Source organism: Microcebus murinus, chromosome 1 (genome assembly GCF_040939455.1).
Source record: "Microcebus murinus isolate Inina chromosome 1, M.murinus_Inina_mat1.0, whole genome shotgun sequence".
Lineage (NCBI taxonomy): Eukaryota > Metazoa > Chordata > Mammalia > Primates > Cheirogaleidae > Microcebus > Microcebus murinus.
The window spans coordinates 55,598,873-55,617,699 of NC_134104.1; the positions used below are offsets into that span (position 1 = coordinate 55,598,873).

At 44.8% G+C, this 18,827-nt stretch overlaps 1 protein-coding gene across 1 annotated transcript; it reads left to right on the forward strand.

The window, feature by feature from the left end:
* Positions 1-355: 355 nt before the first annotated feature.
* TAGLN3 (transgelin 3) lies at positions 356-13,563 on the forward strand. The gene is made up of 4 exons (XM_012787456.3): positions 356-833; positions 2,000-2,174; positions 10,919-11,021; positions 12,385-13,563. The coding sequence occupies exons 1-4, from the start codon at positions 654-656 to the stop codon at positions 12,524-12,526; spliced, it is 600 nt and encodes a 199-aa protein (XP_012642910.1). The 5' UTR covers positions 356-653; the 3' UTR covers positions 12,527-13,563.
* The last annotated feature ends 5,264 nt before the right edge of the window (positions 13,564-18,827 follow it).

An 18,827-nucleotide genomic window follows, 5' to 3' on the forward strand; every position in this document is an offset into this window, starting at 1 on the left:
ACAGGGGCTGTCTCCCCGGAGGAAGGAAAGCATTGTGCAGCTGAGAAAGCAGCTCCCGGTGGGAGGGAGGCAGGGGGATTGACTGACACAGGAGAGGGCTGGCTTTTTGGAGGGCTCTTAGCAGCGGCCCTGGTTTGACCCTCCCCAGCCATGAGAAAATCAAATCCCTGTGCCATTCTTCTAGGCACACTGTAGCAGCGGCCGCTGAACGCCAGGGTAGCCTTCCTCCCCGCCGCTTAATTACCTGCTCTTTCCAATCTCAGGGTCCCTGCCCTTGGGAAGTGCTACTACAGAGCTGGGGAGAAGAAAACGGCCACCAGCATCCTCCGTGCCGCCTGGGGGTTCGGGCTGGATGGTGAGTCAGTGTACATCTCCGCGTCTCATTGATAGGCTGCGCCCGGAGCGGGTTCCAGCCCCGGGACCGGCCCGGGCTTTCTTCTGGAGTCGCTGGTGCGTGGCTGCGCTTCCTTCCCCGTTTGTAGGTGAACCCCCATTGGCTTCATTGGCTCCTTGATTTAAACCACGCCCGGCTCTCAGCCCGCTCTGCCGCTGCCGGGCCAGGCCGCCCAGCCCCATCACAGCCCCGCGTGCAGGGAGCCGGGCTGCTGCTGCTATTGTGTGGATGCCGCGCGCGTCCTCTCTTCTTCCCAGAGATGGCTAACAGGGGCCCGAGCTACGGCTTAAGCCGGGAGGTGCAGGAGAAGATCGAGCAGAAGTATGACGCGGACCTGGAGAACAAGCTGGTGGACTGGATCGTCCTGCAGTGCGCCGAGGACATAGAGCACCCGCCCCCCGGCAGGGCCCATTTTCAGAAATGGTTGATGGACGGGACGGTAAGGCCGGCAGCGATCTGGGGTGCTGGGGTGGTGGGCAGGGACACCCTCCAGGGCCCCTTCTTTTAACGTGAGGAGCTGCTGTTGCCAAGCTCTGTGTCTCACCGGGAGGGGATGGGAATGCCTTTATTTCTTCTGGGTTGGAAGATTGGGGCTCCCTGCACGATTCCCTAGCTAGCTTAGAGGATTCTCCACCCATCACGGCATCCCTTTGAGCTGTCTGCAAATTCTAGGCCCTTTTGACTTTTCCAGGGGGAAGAGAGATAAGTATTTCCTTGTGCTGTCCCCAGCCGCCTGGGCGCAGCAGCTCTTCTGGGCCATTTCTTTCCCCAGGGAATCGGCTGGTTACACAGTAAAACAAAGGAAGGCGCAGGGGGCTGGCCACCTTCCCATTCTTCCTGGAGCCGTGCACCCTGGAGATGCTCAACGTCTGTTTGTTGAGTGGATGTGTTGTCATGAAACTGAAGGGCGTCGCCATTTGATAACTGCTTTTGGGGCTAGATGCTCGTGTGTTTGAGGATTCGAGGACCACAGACAGGGTCTGCTGATTCAAAGAAGCCTATGTTTGCCCGCAGCCTGTGATTTACTGTTACATAACTGCCACCCCACGCTGTGCTGTGTTGCCCAAGACTTGGGTTATAGGTGTCTGGAAAGAGGGTGCCCAGCTCACTTTTACACATCATTAACACATACGGAATGAATTATTGAAGCCTGATTTCCTTTTGATAGAAAGATAATACTAGGCTCGATCATTTCAGCTACCCACCGCCCCACCACCACCACCACTCCCAGGAGCCACTAACTCATTCCTCCATTGAAAGCCTGGAATCATATCCTCATCACCTTGCGTCATTCCCTCTCTGTAAACATTCTTTCCCTCACCCAGAAAAAGGAAGGGAGGAACAAGGAGGGAATGGGGTTCCTGGACTGCAGGACTCTCTGTGGCTAGGAGCAGCCCTGGGAATGGGGTTGTCTGGGTCTTTGGGGTTCAGTGTGAGACCCTGGCCACCCAGCCCTGATCCCACACCTTCCTGGGGCTCATGACCTGGGCCTGCCCAAACCCTGCATGCTGTGCCCTGCTGGGGGAGGAGGGGGCAGGGTTCACTGCTCATTTGTGACCTGTAAATACAAAGGGAATATTGATTCTGTCCCTCCTCCCCCTACAGGTCCTGTGCAAACTGATAAACAGTTTATACCCACCCGGACAAGAGCCCATTCCCAAGATCTCAGAGTCAAAGATGGCTTTTAAGCAGATGGAACAGATCTCCCAGTTCCTGAAAGCTGCGGAGATCTACGGCGTCAGGACCACTGACATTTTTCAGACGGTGGATCTCTGGGAAGGTAAACAGCCCTCCTGCCTTCAGGATTGTTCTCCTCCCCCCTCCTCTTTGCCCTATCTCTTTGTGAAAACCGCTCCCAGTGTTCTTCCCGGAGCCCTGTGTGGCAGGCGGGCGGTCTCAGCTGTCATCCTGGGGGCACTGCTAGCCTCCCCATTTGTGATGTTCTGTTAACATGTTCTCTTCTAAGGGAATACACACCCTGAGGACACAGCAGGGACCTCAGCAAAGTAATATGTAAACAGAAGCTTCAACTGAGAGGAGCTAAAATGGTTACATGGATGCCTTTTATTCCTGTTACCCCTCCAATAACAAATCATCATAGCTAGTAGAGGAGAAGCGAGGCAGGGGGTGAGTGTTCATCTGACTCAACTGCAGCGAGGCTTATAGACAGAGACGTCTGGTGCTATGTTGTCAGTCAATGGGAGAAATAAATAGCTCTGCAACCTTTTCTTAAACAACTGTCTGGGAGCTTAGGTACTATACCTTCCAGATATGTATTCAGCTCAGAGAGCATGACAAATGATTTATTTTTTTCAGATTTGTGAATTGACTTGGTGAGGAAATCTTCCAAAGGTATAAAAGTCAAATCACATTCCAGGACACATTTAATAATCACCATTACTGGGGAAAAATGATGCGAATGGAGACCCAGTTAGAGGATTGGGGACATATGGTCACAGTGTCCTTTTTAGTGAAAATGTGCTTCCCCACCATGCACCTGTCTTCCTTCTCAACTAGGCCTGCCTGAGGCACCGAGAGGTGGACTAGTCCAAGCAGGACTGCCAGATTGACTCTACTGTCACATGTTTACTGTCACTGGGCTGTCATCAGTGCCCAACCAATAAGATCCCCATGGCAGTGACCCAAATGGTGACAGTGAGAATGTGGTAACTTTCTTCTGATCCAGAGACATGATATTTTAAGGGGTATCCAGATGATGGTTGAAATAGATTTCTAGTACCATTCTGCTACTCATTATACTACAATTTATGAAGAAACAGTTACCTCCTTAATCTTCACAATTGCCTCCTTAATCCTCTGTGTTATGCAAAGAGCTGGCATTTCATGTTTCCCTCCTACATGAGTTCTTAAAATCCTAAGATGCCAATGAGTGAGTTTACCTTTGTGGTTTGCCATTACTTAGAAACTTAGATACCCAAAACTTCAGGCCAGGCCATTGAACTTCACAGACAGTGGCCTCCAAATTCCCATGTAGTGTCACAGGTGAAACTTGATCTCTGCTTCCTAGACCAAAACTCTAATGATTTCACCCAGCTAATGAAGAATAGCTACTGCTTATTGACGTTTTCCTATACACCAGGCATTGTACAAGTGCTTTATTCATATTGCCAATCAATTCTCCTAACAATCCTATGAGGTAAGTGTTTTTAATTTTTCCATTTCACATATGATGAAACTGAAGCTTGCCCATGGTTACTTGCGTCCATGAGATAAGCAGAGCCGGGACTCAAACCTGGGCTCTCTGATGCCAAACAATAACTAGTTTGCCAGCCCAGTCTTTGGCCAGGAGCCTTAGTTTTCTTCACCTATTCAGTGAGTGTGCTGTTGAGTCATAAAGGTGACTAGCTGATGAGGATGAAGGGAGGAAGTGGAGGAGGAGGAGGATGGAGGGCTGTGTGGGACAGAGGACAAGAGAGTCAGTGTGAATGGAAGGGACTCTGGTGAGGCCCCTCAAGTTCAGGAAGTAGGTGGGAGAGGAGGAAGCCGGGAGGTCTGTGGGAGCTGAGGATGGGGAGGGGCAGGCTGGTGGTACCACAGCGTGGACTGAGCAAACAAGGCTCGGTGCTTCCTGCAGGAGCTGGTTGTTGCTCGTGTTTTGGGATGAGTAAGCGGGAATCAAAGGGACGCTGCAGGGCAGGGTTGGCCTGTGTTTGTGTGTCTGTGTGCATGTGAGGGTGCACGTGTCTGTGCACACAGCTATTGGACTAACCATTTGCTTGGCTCAGTCACAAATTCTCCCTCCTATTCTCCAGCCTGACTGTGGTGTCAGTGCTGTCCCCAGGTATCAGCTTCCTCACATTAACTCCGGAGTCCCTGCACTGTGGTTGTGGTGGCTGTGGCTGCTGGCTCCAGCCCTCCTTGCCTAGGAGCTTTTCTTCCTCCTCTGCGGGTATTTTAGGTCCAGCAGCCCTCAGTCCCCATCTCCCCTGCTCAGCATCTCCTCCCGAGTGGGGCTCTGCTAGCTCCCGGCTGCCTTTATGCTGCAGAGCAGCAAAGCTACAGGAGCCCAGGCGGGCCAGTGCCTCCTCATTTGGGCTTCAATTATTTCTGTAGGCTGGGGCTCCAGATGTACCCACTATTCTTAAACCCCTTCCAGGTGAAATGTTTGGAATGGACTTGGGGGCAAACAGAATACAGGATTCAGGGCTTTAAAAAGGAACCCAAAGCTGAATCATCAAGAAAACAACCCCATCACTGGGACATTATAGACAAAGCTACTGAAGTTCCCCTTAAGGGGTGACTGGGGTGACCAGTTCCTTTCAGTGACGAAGAAGTGAGAGGAATGGAAAGGGCCTGGGGAGGTCTTTCTCTTGGATGAGAGAAGGTGAATGGCCTGGCTCGTTACTTTTGGATTCACCATGGTTACCCTGGAACAAGCAGGGCTGGGCCATCTCAGCTATCTATGACTCAGAGGGGAATATACTATAGGCAAGAAGACTTCAGCAAGCGGGGAAGGGGGGAAGAGGAGGAGCAAGAAAGGGAGGGCTATGCGAAAGAGAGAGAACACATGAGAGCAAGCGAGTGCACTAGTCTAGCATCTGGACAGAAAGGCTGCAATGCAAGCTTATCCTAGAAGGTATTATAGCAGAGGACAAACTCCTGAGTCAGAAATTCAACTGCTTAGTTCAAACGTGTGCTCCACCACTTACCAATTACCTTCTGTAAGCCTCGATTTTCTCAGCTATAAAATGGGGGTAATAGTACCTATTTCACTGGGTTGATATGGAAAGTAAATGAGATAATTGACTAGAATGTTTAGCATAGTGCCTGGTAATAATAGAATAAAATAAATGTTGCCAATGTAGAACTTATTATTGTCATTGGCCTGTCCTTTCTAAGACTAACAGAAAATGAGAGTGGAAGGAGCAAGGCTGGAGAGGCACACAGTCTGTCTTGGAACAAATGGACTTAATGGCCACACACCGGAGCTGACAGGGTTGCCTGGATGCCCTGTACCCTCCCTGCCAGCTGTGGAGTCTTCAACTCATCAGCTTTTCTCTAATAGGAAGGGGCTGGCTTTAGGGGCCACTTTTTTTTACTTTTTTCAACTTTGTGGTCATTACTCTCTTGATGTCTTTCCCCACACTATATTGCTTTGCCAATTCCAGACCCAGACAACTCTGGTACAGTGGAAAGAGCATGAGTTTTGGAGTCAGGTAGATGGGTCAAAACCTTTCTTTAGCTACATACTAGCTGTGTGGGGTTGTTTAAGTTGCTCAGCTTCTCAGAGCCTCAGTTCCCTTCTTGGTGAACGGTTCTAATGCCTCCCTTGCAGGAGTCAGGTAAGGGTTAAATGTATAAAAGAGCTAGCACAGTGCCTGGCTCCTGGACACCTAATAAATGTTGCCTTCTTTTCCCATACTAATAGCCCATCAGCAACTGATGTTTTTGGATCATTTGTATAAACCACTTGGCAAGTGTTAAACATGCAGAATTCTAGAATGTCAGAGCAGGCAAGATTCAGAGATCAATGAAAATGATTACTCTTCTCAGTAATCCTATTAATGACGATCCTGGACACATGGTTTCTCCATGCCTGTTCCCTTCTCCTGATTCCTGGGAGTTAGGATGGTGCAGTTTACATTGGAGATGGGATGCCTGGAGGTCCAAATGTATTCCCTGGGGAGGCGTCACTATGTGTGTCATTCCTCAACAGCAAGAGCAAAGAAACATTTCACCCAGTTTGAGAGCTATTTTGGGATATTGCAAGGTGCCTGTAGTGACTTGAGACATCCCGGATACCTGCTGCTTAAAGCCTCCTTTTCTATCAGAGCAGCCTTCACTACATTTACCCCAAGTGGCTGCTGACAATTGTATTCAGTGGGTTTTTCCTTTAGCAGTGGCTTTCAAGTTCCTGCATGCCAGGAACTTGAATCACCTTCAGAATTGCCTGGTAGTCCTGGGCAGAACACAGAATGCTGAGCCCAAATCACAGAGTTTCTAAGGCATTAAATCTGAAGTGAGGCCCAAGAATTTCTATTTCTTATCAATTCACAGGCCATGTTGCTTCTGCTGGTCTGGGAACCCCACTTTGAGAACCACTGCCCTACAGAATTTTATTTTGTTTTGTTTTTATTCAAGACAGAAAAGCAAGCAACAAAAATTCGTAAAACCAACAGAGCAAACCCAGCTACCCTCTGACATTTCTCCCTCATCAGATGAGACAGAGAAAGGTACCATGCTACCAGCTCCTTTTCTTTTTTTAAGACTATTTTTTTCAAGAAGTTTTAGGGTCATAGCAAAGTTGAGAGGAAGGTACAGAGATTTCCCTTGTGCCCTCCGCCCCCCACGCCCGCATAGCCTCCCTCATTATCAACATGCCCTACCACAGGGATATATGTGTTGCAATTGATCAACCTGCACTGACACATCATCACCCCAAATCCATCATTTACATTAGGGTTCACTCACTGTACATTCTATGAATTTGAACAAATGTACAATGACACGTGTCCACTATTGTAGTATCACACAGAGTAGTTTCACTGCTCTCAAAATCCTCTCAAAATCCTCCTATTCATCCTTCCTCACTCTCAACCCCTGGCAACCACTGATCTTTTATTCTTTCTATAGTTTTTTGCCTTTTCTAGAATGTCATAAAGTTGGAACTATACAATGTGTATGATTTTTAGATTGCACCAACTCTTTTTAAAACTTCAAGTCTAATATTAGCTTCTTCCCATGATAGAGGGTTAGAAGAGTCCAGGTAGTCTGATTGCAGTTCTGAGCTGTTAGTGTAAATTGAGCTGTGTCACTTTCCTTCTTACGGTCCGTCAATGGTCCATCCTTAGATCACCACCAGGACTCAGTCTCATTTCTGCTATCCCTGCATCTAGAAAATTCCCAACACCTAGTCAGTCCTTCTTTTAGGACCATTTTTATTTTTCATTTTCTTGGAAGAATGGCTGTAGCAGTGGTTTTCAACCTGAGTTGAAGAGCTCCAAGTGGTTTTCAGGGAGCAAAGAAATCCAAGCTGCCGGGTCTCTGGGCTGACTCTCAACTTGGATCAGAGCCCTTCTAATTTTTGGTTTAACTTTCTGACTTTGTGAAAGATATCTCTGAAGGAAGGAGTTACTGCCTAACAAACAAATATTATTTAGTACTTACCACATGCCAGACTTTGAAACGTTTTTAAAAGTTGGAAACCAAAGCTTTAGAGTAGCGCCTACTGTCTGGCTACATCAGAATCATCTTAGGAGACTGCTCCAGAATCTGAATATTTAAGATTCTCAGGTAATCTTGATGATCAGTTTAGTTTGGAAGTCACCAGGTGAAACTCATGTTTCCCAAAATTGTCTGATGGTATAAATCGCCTGATATAAATTATTAAAAATATGGACTCCCAGGACTTGCTGAATCAGTCTCTTAGGAGAATGCCCTCCAAACTCACATTTTTAAAGAGGTGTCCTGCACTCAACTCCCATAAATAATCCAAGAAGCTTGGGAAGCCCTGCTCTGGAGCAGGCTGGATATGGCCATTTTTAATACACTATTTTTTAGGCTTCATCAATAGGCAGATGTTACACCTGGTTGTGATACAGCAGTTTAGCTGTTGTTATATGATCCTGGTGCACTTCACAGACCTTCCTTAAACCCATTGCTCCTTTATCCATTGAACTTTTGAGCCACAGTTACAGTAATCAGCTTCCATGAGTGGCCTTTGTCCCTTCCATATGCCCCTTCCACCTGACAGTACTTGATCTGGGTTTCTGAACCGGCAAAGCAAGAGAGGGGAGGGTGATAAAAGGCCCTCTGTCCGTATGGTGGCCCCAAGAACACTAGTGTTCTTCACAAGGAACCTCAATCAGGAAACACACCAGACGTGACAAGAAAACAAGCTAGACAAGAACTGGTTACATAAGGTCTGGTCATAACATTCATTATTTAGAATCTTGACAGTAATTAACTTGGTCAGCACACTGATGGGGAGGCCCCAACTGCTTTTCTTTGCTTTAATCTTATTTGGATGAAGACATAGAAAAATTATTCCAGACAAAACACTCCGAGACATATGGCCTTTTGGAGTTGGTGCCCTTGTTCCCACTGGGCCCCAAACCTGCGCCCCGGGTTTGTCGCCCCAGTGCATTCCCTGTGGCCTGGCACTGAAGCAGCCACTCCGACTCCTTCCACCAGCCCCGAGGAGACGCTTCCCCTCCCAGCCTGCAGTGAGGCTCCTCCGAGATGGCAGAGTGGCGTAGTGGACTGTTCACGGGCTTTCATCCTGGCACGCCTGAGCTGGAGCTGGGCTTGGGTTTCCTTGTTAGTTGACTCTGGACATGTTGATTAACCTCCTTGAATTAGTTTTTCCATCCATACATAGGGAGAAATGATCCCAATTCCATGGGGCTGACATCACATGTAATAAAGTGTCTAGCCTATAATTTATGTTACATCTCTTGCTTTGGGATCTTTCTTAAAGAAAAAATTTCCAATTTGTTCCTGTCAAATAAAGCTCCTAGTGGCTTCTGCCTCAATTGTGCACTCACGTCCTTTTCCACTCTCCTGGACGAGGGTGGGGTGGTATTGATAGTTCTGGGTCCCTGGACATCTTACCCTTGCCTGTAACTTAGTTCTCTCTGTCCTTTCTGGGCTCATGTGGCAACATATACATTAGCTAGCTGCTTGGGAAGCAGACTGGTTCTATGGTTTAACAAAGCTTGTTCCTTCACCTAGTGCTCCTTGGGCAGTATCTGTGGCTGAGCTGCTGGGTGTCAGGCTCTACATTTTCCCGGATCCTGGACATATCAGACCAGCTCTTTCCAACCACCGGAAACAGACTTCCTCTGCGCTCTTTGTTCAGAGCAGAGATGAGTGATATACCCTAACCTACGCCTTCATGTGCTTAATCATTGCTCTCAGCTCTCTTTACTGGCTCACTGCTTCAGAGAAAACCTTCTCCCTCTCTTCCCAGAATGAGTCTTCAGGGTATCATCACTACACTTCTATGTTTTAAAAAAGTGTCCTGTTAAACAGTGACAATTACAGAAATGCTTTCATCTGTGGGAGAGAGGAGTCATTCCAACAAGCATCTCTGTGTTTCCTCTCTCTTAATCTCAGTATTCCTGAGGGAATAGCCCTCCCCTTCCATCTGCTGCCCAAAGACTCCATTCTTCACCAGGCCAGCTGTTCCTTGAGTCTGGGGCATTCTCCACTGAGAGCATCCTGTATCCATCAACCAACCCCACAGGCCTCGGACCCAGGCGATCACCACTCTGTGGTTGATGTGGAAGGTGGGGGCAGAGGAGAGGGGCGAGGGAAGGATCTGCTCGCCCCGCCCTCTCTCTCTATGCTTTGAATAAATGGATATCCTGAACTGGACTTCCTATGAAGGCCTTAATTGTTTACTTTATTACAGTTCATACTCCATTCTCACTTTCCATCTGCCTTTCCCCTGTAATTCTGTATTCCCCAGTGACAGAGCCACAGCAGCCAGGCCGGAGAAACTGCAGATGGTTTACCAGGTCTAGAGAGAGCCTTTAATATTTGCGCTTAGCTTTCACAGATCCGTCAAGCTGAGTGCTGCCTTCCTTTTTAACCCTGTGGCTTGTAGCATTTGTACTCCACGCTGATGCCTTTGATCTGGTTCTAAATTGCAGGCTACCCACACAGCAGCATCTTTCTCAGTCCAGGACATGCCAGCCAATGGAAGGAGGAAAGGAGAAAGGATGGGAGGGGTGGGCTGACTTGCAGGGCCCAGTTGTGTTCCCTGTGGGTTAAGGGTCACTGGGCTTTTCAGGTAACAATGCCCTCCCATCCTGCTGTGCCGGGGCCACACCAAGCATCTCTCTCTGCCTTGCCCTCCTCGCTCTCACACACAAGCCAGTTAATTTATCGTCTCCATTTAGCTCCTTTCAAGCAGCACAAAATAAGGGGCCTGTCACTTGTGTCACATTGAGTGCCTTCTATGTCAATTTGCTGTTTTTCATTTGCCAGGCCTCTGGCCAAAGAGCCAAGTGAATATGCAATTTGATGCACATGGATGATTTTAGACCCTTTTAACCCAGATAAAGCAAAAAAGAGAAGCCACCTGGGGTTTGGCACAGAATTATTCCAACCCACCAACTTCTCTCTGGTTTCCTTTTCTCTCCGCAGTCCTCAGGACAGTCCTTTCCTGCAGACCCCTAGGCCAGCAAATCCACATGACCTCCCTTTACTACAGATTGTAGAGCCCACCAAGGCAAAGTCCTCTACCTATCTATATCTGAGCTGCCAAGTGTTTGGAATATTTTATTCATACAGCAACTATGAATGGATTAGAAGCTGGGTATCCGGTATGTAGCATATAGGGCATTATTTACTAGGTTATCTTTCATTCCTTCATTCCAGAGAAGTTTGGGGATGTTGTCCTAGGGCTATTTTGGCAGGTGTTTGATAGCACCTCCCCTTAAGCATGGTCACCGGCAGCCTTCCATCAGAACTTCCCTCCTGGGTGTCCAGCTGTCTTCTCCCAGAACTCCTTGGCTCTGGCATGCACTTGGCTCCAATCTCTTTGTTGGCTTCCAGGGAAGGACATGGCAGCTGTGCAGAGGACCCTGATGGCTCTAGGCAGTGTTGCAGTCACCAAGGACGATGGTTGTTATCGGGGAGAGCCATCCTGGTTTCACAGGTAAAAGTCCCTTCCGTTTCTCCTGCGCCAGAAGATGATTTTAACCAGAGGGATGGTTTGAAGCCTTGGAGCTCCACAGAGGCTATTGAAGTACAGAGTCCCTCCTGGCCTCACAACTGAGTCCCCCAAAACAAGGAAAAACTGATGCATCCCTCCCAGGGCAGAAATGGTTGGGCGTTTCCTACTAGATACCTGGATCCTCCAGCTCTGCCTAGGTTCCATTTCTCCTATGGCTCAGTAGGATTGGATGGCCTTTCTGGGAGGTGGCTTGATATCTGAACTTGGTTTTATTATGGCCCAAGTGCAGCTCTGAATCTCCCTCCCTCCCTCCCTCCCTCCCTCCCTCTCTCCCTCCCTCCCTCCCTCCCTCCCTCCCTTCCTCCCTCCCTCCCTCCCTCCCTCCCTCCCTTCCTTCCTTCCTTCCTTCCTTCCTTCCTTCCTTCCTTCCTTCCTTCCTTCCTTCCTTCCTTTTCATCTTTCTTTTTCTGTTTGCCCTTAATGAAGGGTAAATACATCCTGTTTGCCTGGCACAGTGCTGGTTAATACCTGTTTTCCCAGTGTATTTATTTATAGCACCCTCTTTCAATCTCAAAAGGATCCTGGTCTGGATGATAAATTATATGGTCATCTCAGTAAAGGGCTTTTTCCTAAAGTGATTTTTTTTTTTTTGCAAGGTATGAGGGGGAGGCAGGAAGCTTAAACTAGATATCTTAGTGGTAGATGAAGAGAAAAGAACACTGTATAACAGATGATTAATTATTCATTTCCCCAATCCCCTTTTTCTTCTCCTGGTTTTAGAGTTAGCTTATTAGCAACCTACCATATTCTATAATATGCAAAACCAAAATTATTTTCTATCTGGTTCTTTACCAAAGTTTGCTGACCACTAATCTAGAGGAGGCAATTTTCCCTCATTAACTCCTAGGTCCCTCAGCTCTAAACTGGAACATTAATCCTTGGCCCTATACAGGGAAGGGTGGAATGGGATTAATGACATGCTTTGTAAGTAGAGCTGATTTTATTTTTCACAAGGATTAGGGTAACTGTGAGAGAAAGGACGATAAGAAGCAAACTGAGATGGCCTAAATTGGTGGGGGAAGAGGGAAAGTGGGGAGGAAAGCTGAGAGTTCCCCAGAGAGGTAGCCATTGGTATGTTCTCTTTGCTGGAAATTCGGGAACACATCTTGGTTTCTAATGGATAAAAAGCTCATGCATCATGGTAGGGCCATGGCTCAAGGTAGGGATGGTTCTATTTGGTGACTGCCCCCCATCCTCCACCCCAGTAGACCCTGTCTAACTGCATATTTTGAGAAGCGTTGGAAAACTGTCATAACGACATCATTCCATCTCACCCCCCATCCAGGAAAGCCCAGCAGAATCGGAGAGGATTTTCCGAGGAGCAGCTTCGCCAGGGACAGAGCGTGATAGGCCTGCAGATGGGCAGCAACAAGGGCGCCTCCCAGGCAGGCATGACCGGGTATGGGACACCCAGGCAGATCATGTGAGACACCGCATCCCTCCCCCGCAAGAGAGGACAAGTGTTCCACACCATGGTGTCTATGAAAAAGAAATAGTTAGTCACCTCTGACCTTCTCTTTCTCAAAGCCTCCTGTCCCTGGTTTTTGCAAGTGCTGCATTTCTGCTGAGAATCCACGTTGCCTACGCTGCCACCTTCTGTTCATTTAGAACTATGCAAAGACTCCGCTTTCCTCTTCCTGAGCTCCTTTTGCCCTAAAGTCTCCGTTTGTTTATTTATTTATTTATTTGCCAAAAATCTCCCTCCTTAACTTATAGAATGCACCTAATAAACAAATTAGTATTGTGTCTTAAAGTGTAAAGTTCATTCTTTGTCTTACGGACATTGCAGGCCAGGCTGGTTTCTCTCTCATTCAAAGGCCAGCAGGATGAAATTAAGCTTAAACTGTAGTTGTAGAAATACAGGTTAACTATGACGAAGCTCTTGCAAGATTATAATGCTTACCTTGGCATTGCAGTAGAAGGTTTAGGAATAGTTTTGCCCTCGCTGAGAGCCTAAAGCTATGAGTTCAAGAACAAGGTCATTGAGCCCCAAATATTATTTTGAGTATGTATTTTGTGCTTATTATGCTAGACCTATAGAGGGTATAGGAATGAACAAGAGAAAGCATCAGTTCTTGAGGACCTCTTGTATAGGTACTCAGAAATAGCTGATGTGTGGACAAATGGGTGGATAGATGGTCCAATAATTGAGTAGTTTTCACTTCTTTGCATATTTCTCCTGGAAGCCAGACCCTGGGTCTGATGCTGACATTTATACAGTTTTTTTCATTAGCCAAGAGTCATAGGCAATGAAGCATGTTCTCCTAAAGTCACAAAAAGGGTCCAAACCCTTCAAACTCTAGAATATTGCCTGAGATTGAGGTCTGCCTAAGATAGATAGGTTTTTAAGATTTCTTTTCATGGATAGAAACATTAATAGGGCAAATAGCCTGAGAACTATCAATTCATCATATTCTTTCCTACCAGTAGAAATAAGGGAAAAAAAGTGATACATCTAGTAAGAAAAGAAATAAAAGCTTGTATTCACAGAATGAATCATTAATTAACAAGAAAAGGTAAAATAAATGAAACTATATTGAAGGAGGACAAATTCTGAATACCCATTATTCAGAGTTTAGAATAGAATAGACAACCCTGTGTCTCTTCACTAACACACCTACTGTGCCATTCAAACCACTGGCTCAGGGGCCGATTGAGTAGGATTGTTCTGGGTCTCTGGTGCCCAATTTTTCTCTATGTGATGTTAATGTGCTGTAAATTGGAGAAATGGGAATTTTCATGTCAAAACAACTCTTTGTCAACATGCACACCCAACAAATTAAAGATAATTGCATATTTTTAAACATTACTCCTTTCTTCCATATATGATTAAGTCAAATAAGCCATTGTGACATAATCCATAATAGATGGGTCTCTGGTGCAATGCTCCTTGGAAAGCACACAATGATTACAGATGTTGGTTTGTACCTGTTTTATTATCTTGCTACTGTTTCATTAATAACACAGATCTTAGAAATGTTTAGCATACTTAATTTATTATTATCACTCTAGCTTCAAGGTATTTGTGCAATGGGCCAGCATGATAATTTTCCCTTTTTCAAAATTTCAAAATGACATTTTCTCTTGATAAAACTTTATAAAATATTCAAACAATTCAGAGAATGTGAATAACCCACTTTAATTCCGTGCTCCAGGATTATCACTCTCCACAATTAGTGCATTTTATTCTGGCATATTAAAATGCATATGTAATCAGCATAACATGTTTAGGATATCTTCATCTTTATGATCCATTGGTGGTAAACTAGTTCTCTCGGCTACAACCTATCCACCATTAAAGCTTCATAGAAGAGGAGAGGGTAAATATCTTCTCAGGAAACAGGAAGTATGATTCATGTGTGTATCCAAACAAGATCAGAAGAGAAATATTCTCCTTTCTACAAGAAAGTTTTTCTACATGGAAATGACTGAATGAATAATTTTTCACTGAAAATCCATTGAATGGATGTATCATCTTTCATTGAATTAATCCTTTATTGTTGGATTTTAGAATGTTTTCAAATTTCCTCATTATAATGAATGCTATAAGAAACATCCTTGTAGATATATCTTTGCAATAATTACCTTAGGATAATTTCCTAAACGCTAAATAACCATTTCTTATTAGTATTGTCAAATTAACATCCACACTACCTATGAATTGACAGCCTCACAGCCTTACTCCAATGTATATGTGGCCATTTCTCTAAACTCACATTAGCATTATAATTTTTTTAAATGTGAATATTTTGAAAGACACCATCTGCCCATTAGGATGTTAGTGTGACTTGGTGTCCTTCCTGGGCAGCTGCAAAGGGACTTTATGATGGCTGGATATTTTGCCATAAATCCTAGCATTTTTCGTTTCTGCCACAGAGCACATTAAATCTGTGAGCAATTCATGCTTATTAATAATGAGGAAGTAGACATGGTTTCTAATGACAGAAGGGTTAGCTGGTAAAAATTATTGAAAAATATGGCACCAGAACTGAAATTATTATTTCCAGAATTCAAATTGAATGTCTTAGGCAAAAGAACTAAACAAAACATGGTTAATTGATTTATCATTGGGAAAAATCAAAGATCTAATATGGGTGTGAGCCTATTATATATTCTCAAAATAAATATGTCAAATTTTATAGCCCTGAGCTGAGAAAGTAAAACTATTTGGAAGGACAAGGATAAATCTCACTATGGTCCAAATGAGTTTAGTGCAAATACTGTCCTACTGACCTTTATGTTATTGAAATAGATATTGAATGGCCTTCTGTAGGGTAAAGTTAAAGATCTATGTGGTTTCACATTTTTGGATCAATAATTATTTGGGAAAACATCACATCAGTCTTATGATGGGATGAGCTCAGCTCACAGAGATTGCAAAATGAAAAATGAAAAACTCTGCTTGAGAAGAAATCCCATTTTGGAACAAACTAAAAAGAAAAATAATGACCTACATATATTTCACTCAAGAGATATTGTCTTAGTCCATTTGTGCTGCTGTAACAAAATACCATAGACTGGGGATCTTATAGATAATAAAAATTTATTTCTCACAGTTCTGGAGGCTGAGAAGTCTGAGATGAAGGAAGCAGCAGACTTGGGGTCTGGTAAAGGTTTACTCTGTCTTTCCAAGGTGGTACCTTGTTGCTGCCTCCTCCAGTGGCGATGAACTGAGCACTGTGTCCTCACGTGACAGAAGAAGTGGAAGCCCTAATCAGCTCCCTGCAGCCTTTTTTGTAAAAGCATTAATCCCATTCACGAGGGTACAGCCTTTATGGACTAATCACTTCCCAAAGGCCCCACCTCTTAATACCATTACCTTGGGGTTTAAGTTCCAACATATGAATTTTGGAGGGACACATGTATTCAAACCACAACAGATATTTATTTAGCACATACTAAGTGTCAAGGACTCTATATAATCCATCTCCTTTAATGCTTATACCAACCCTGCAAGATGAATATTTATACAGTTTTCCAGATAAGGAAAGTGAGGATTAGAGAGATTAAAGGATTGTTAGGGTCCCACAGTTAGTAAGAGGGAGAATTGGGATTTGAACCATGAACATTATGATCCCAAAGCCTTATAAATTCCACTATGCAATACTGCCTTCTACATCCTAGATGCAATGCCAGGCTCTGGGGGATACATAGTGATTAGCACCTAATTTCTTCCCAGTAGGAATGCACAGTGACGAGCTCACCTGTTTGTAATTCAGGAAAGCACAGATATGTGCGGTTCTCTGGACCCAGCTCAAAAGATGCATTTAATTCTTTCCTGAGTTCAGAGCACCCTTGTATATACAAATAACCAATATTCAAAGTACCTTGTTCTGCATTTGCAAGTTTAGCATAAGATTCTTGATCAGAATTAATCTCGCAAAGCTATGCAGATATTATGTAAATATGTTTTTCTTTGGAATCTTTTAATTAGGGCCAGGATTAGTTAGGGTAAGATGAGTGAGGCATTCTCTTTGAACACCAAATATAATTTTAAGAAGCAAACCTATCTGTAATATTCCCCTCTGTAGTAAAAGGAATAAGGATGGTAAAATTACATCTTTGACAATGTTGTATTCATTACTTACTTCATAGCAATTCATAGACGTTACTAACTAATATTTAATTAAAACACCAGCCAAATTTACTGGGCACCTGCTCTATGTCATGCACCATGCTACCCTCAGGGTATTGTAAAGAACAGAGTCTCCGTCGGTTCAGGTAGTTGATCATAAAAAGAGTCGGGAAGCAAAACCCCCAACTATGCAGTCGTGCCTCATGATTTTGGATTACTGTGTAAAACAGTGACTCTCATAGTCTGATACCAGCCCTCTGGACAGATTCCATCCTCCACTGGTTTGCTAAAACACTGAGGCATTTTATCAGTGAGTCTGTAGAGTCTATATCTCTGAGCAGGGAATTTGGCAGCTTGGCTAACTGTGGGCGGGCGCTATCAAGGACTTGTAGTGAAATTTAGCTTCTGAAAGAAGTGAAAAAATACCATTTAAGGTAAAACCCTTTCCAGTACATTGGAGGAAATTGATACACTGAATGACCCCTTAGCAGAGACATCCACTCATACGCCCTTCATGCTTGAAGAGAAAGTGAGAGGATGCTGGCACAGCCCTCAGGAAGTCAGAGGCGCCTAGCCTGTTGGGGAAGCTGTGAAATTCCACTGGAGGATCCTACACCCTGTTGCTAGGCCCATGCATTTAACCAACTGTATTTTAGAATTCTCAAATGAGATCAATAAAGGTGTGATAGCCAGGAGACCCTCTGGCAATTAAACACCTATCTCAGACACCCCGAGGTTTTAGGTATGCCTACTCAGATAGACATGCCAGTGGAAATGAATAAAAAATAATTTAGTAGCTAATGTTACACAAACCACACATAGACATTGTATATATTGGCTGGAACAAAACTGAACCTATGGTTGCAAATTGAAAAAAAATACCGACTGTTCCAGCACTATATAACTTCTCATTAGAGTAGGAAATGTTGAAAAGTCAAAACCATTTTTAATAGAAAAGGTCTAATTCAATTCTGAAGTAATTCTATTTGGTGGGGAGGGGGTGGGATTTCTGTTTTACGACATCACTACTACTTTTATTGGGATTTTAGCTATGCTCCCAAGCAGCCGAGCTTTTGATTGAAATTATCACAACATATGCTCAGGCATCTCTCATTGCCATTATTAAATTGTATCAAGGCCATTGGTGTCTTTCATTGGGGATGAGCAAACAATGGAATAGTATTATTTCACATTCCATAATATGCACATAGTCTAGGAAGAGTTGGTAAGACAAGGTGATAAACACCAGAGAAGTTGGGAGCATTAAACAAGTGACTGGGGTGACTTTAGTGGAGAAGCTCACTCTGCCAGGCAGCGCAGGACTCGACTTTTGACTACTAAGAAATGAGATACTCTCCAGGCCAATGTAAACCATGGAATACACATTTTAAATTATTTAATTGTTCCTATCCATTTGTCTCCCCCCCCCACTCATTTTTATTCCTCATTTTTTCTCCGTCCTTCTTGGTGCCAAGTTCATTTTGATTCACTTGTTTTATTTCAGCCTTTCTATCGTAATTGTTCTCATTTTTCTGTCATTCTGTCATTTTCCCAATCTTATCCAGTCATTCTGACTAATCTGATTTTTTTTTTTTTTTTGAGACAGAGTCTCACTTTGTCACCCAGGCTAAAGTGAGTGCCGTGGTGTCAGCCTGGCTCACAGCAACCTCAATCTCCGGGGCTCAGCGATCCTACTGCCTCAGCCTCCCGAGTAGCTGGGACTACAGGCATGCGCCACCATGCCCGGCTAATTTTTTGTATATATATTTTTAGTTGGTCAATTAATTTATTTCTATTTTTGGTAGAGACGGGGTCTCGCTCAGGCTGGTTTCGAACTCCTGACCTTGAGCAATCCGCCCGCCTCGGCCTCCCAAAGTGCTAGGATTACAGGCATGAGCCACCACGCCCGGCCTTAAAGTTGGTTTTTTAAAATATGTCCTTTTGTAATCTAGTGACCTTTGTATAATTTCTGAAGGCAATATTTTTTAGCACAGCAGATCCATTCCTTCAGCAAACATAAATCAGCTTCAGCTCCTGCCGTGAGCCAGATGCTCCGCTAGCTCAGAATGACGACAGCTTTCTGTGAGAGTGCTGTTTCCCAACTTGGGCAGTCTGGGCCTCCTAGGTTTGTCTGATGAGGTATTCGAGGTAGA

What these genes read in the sequence shown, in the direction of transcription:
- TAGLN3 (XM_012787456.3), top strand. Translation starts at nt 654, where the DNA reads ATGGCTAACAGGGGCCCGAGCTACGGCTTAAGCCGGGAGGTGCAGGAG. An exon ending in AATGGTTGATGGACGGGACG is followed by an intron (nt 834 to 1,999) that starts GTAAGGCCGGCA and finishes CTCCCCCTACAG; the next exon opens with GTCCTGTGCAAACTGATAAA. An exon ending in GACGGTGGATCTCTGGGAAG is followed by an intron (nt 2,175 to 10,918) that starts GTAAACAGCCCT and finishes GTTGGCTTCCAG; the next exon opens with GGAAGGACATGGCAGCTGTG.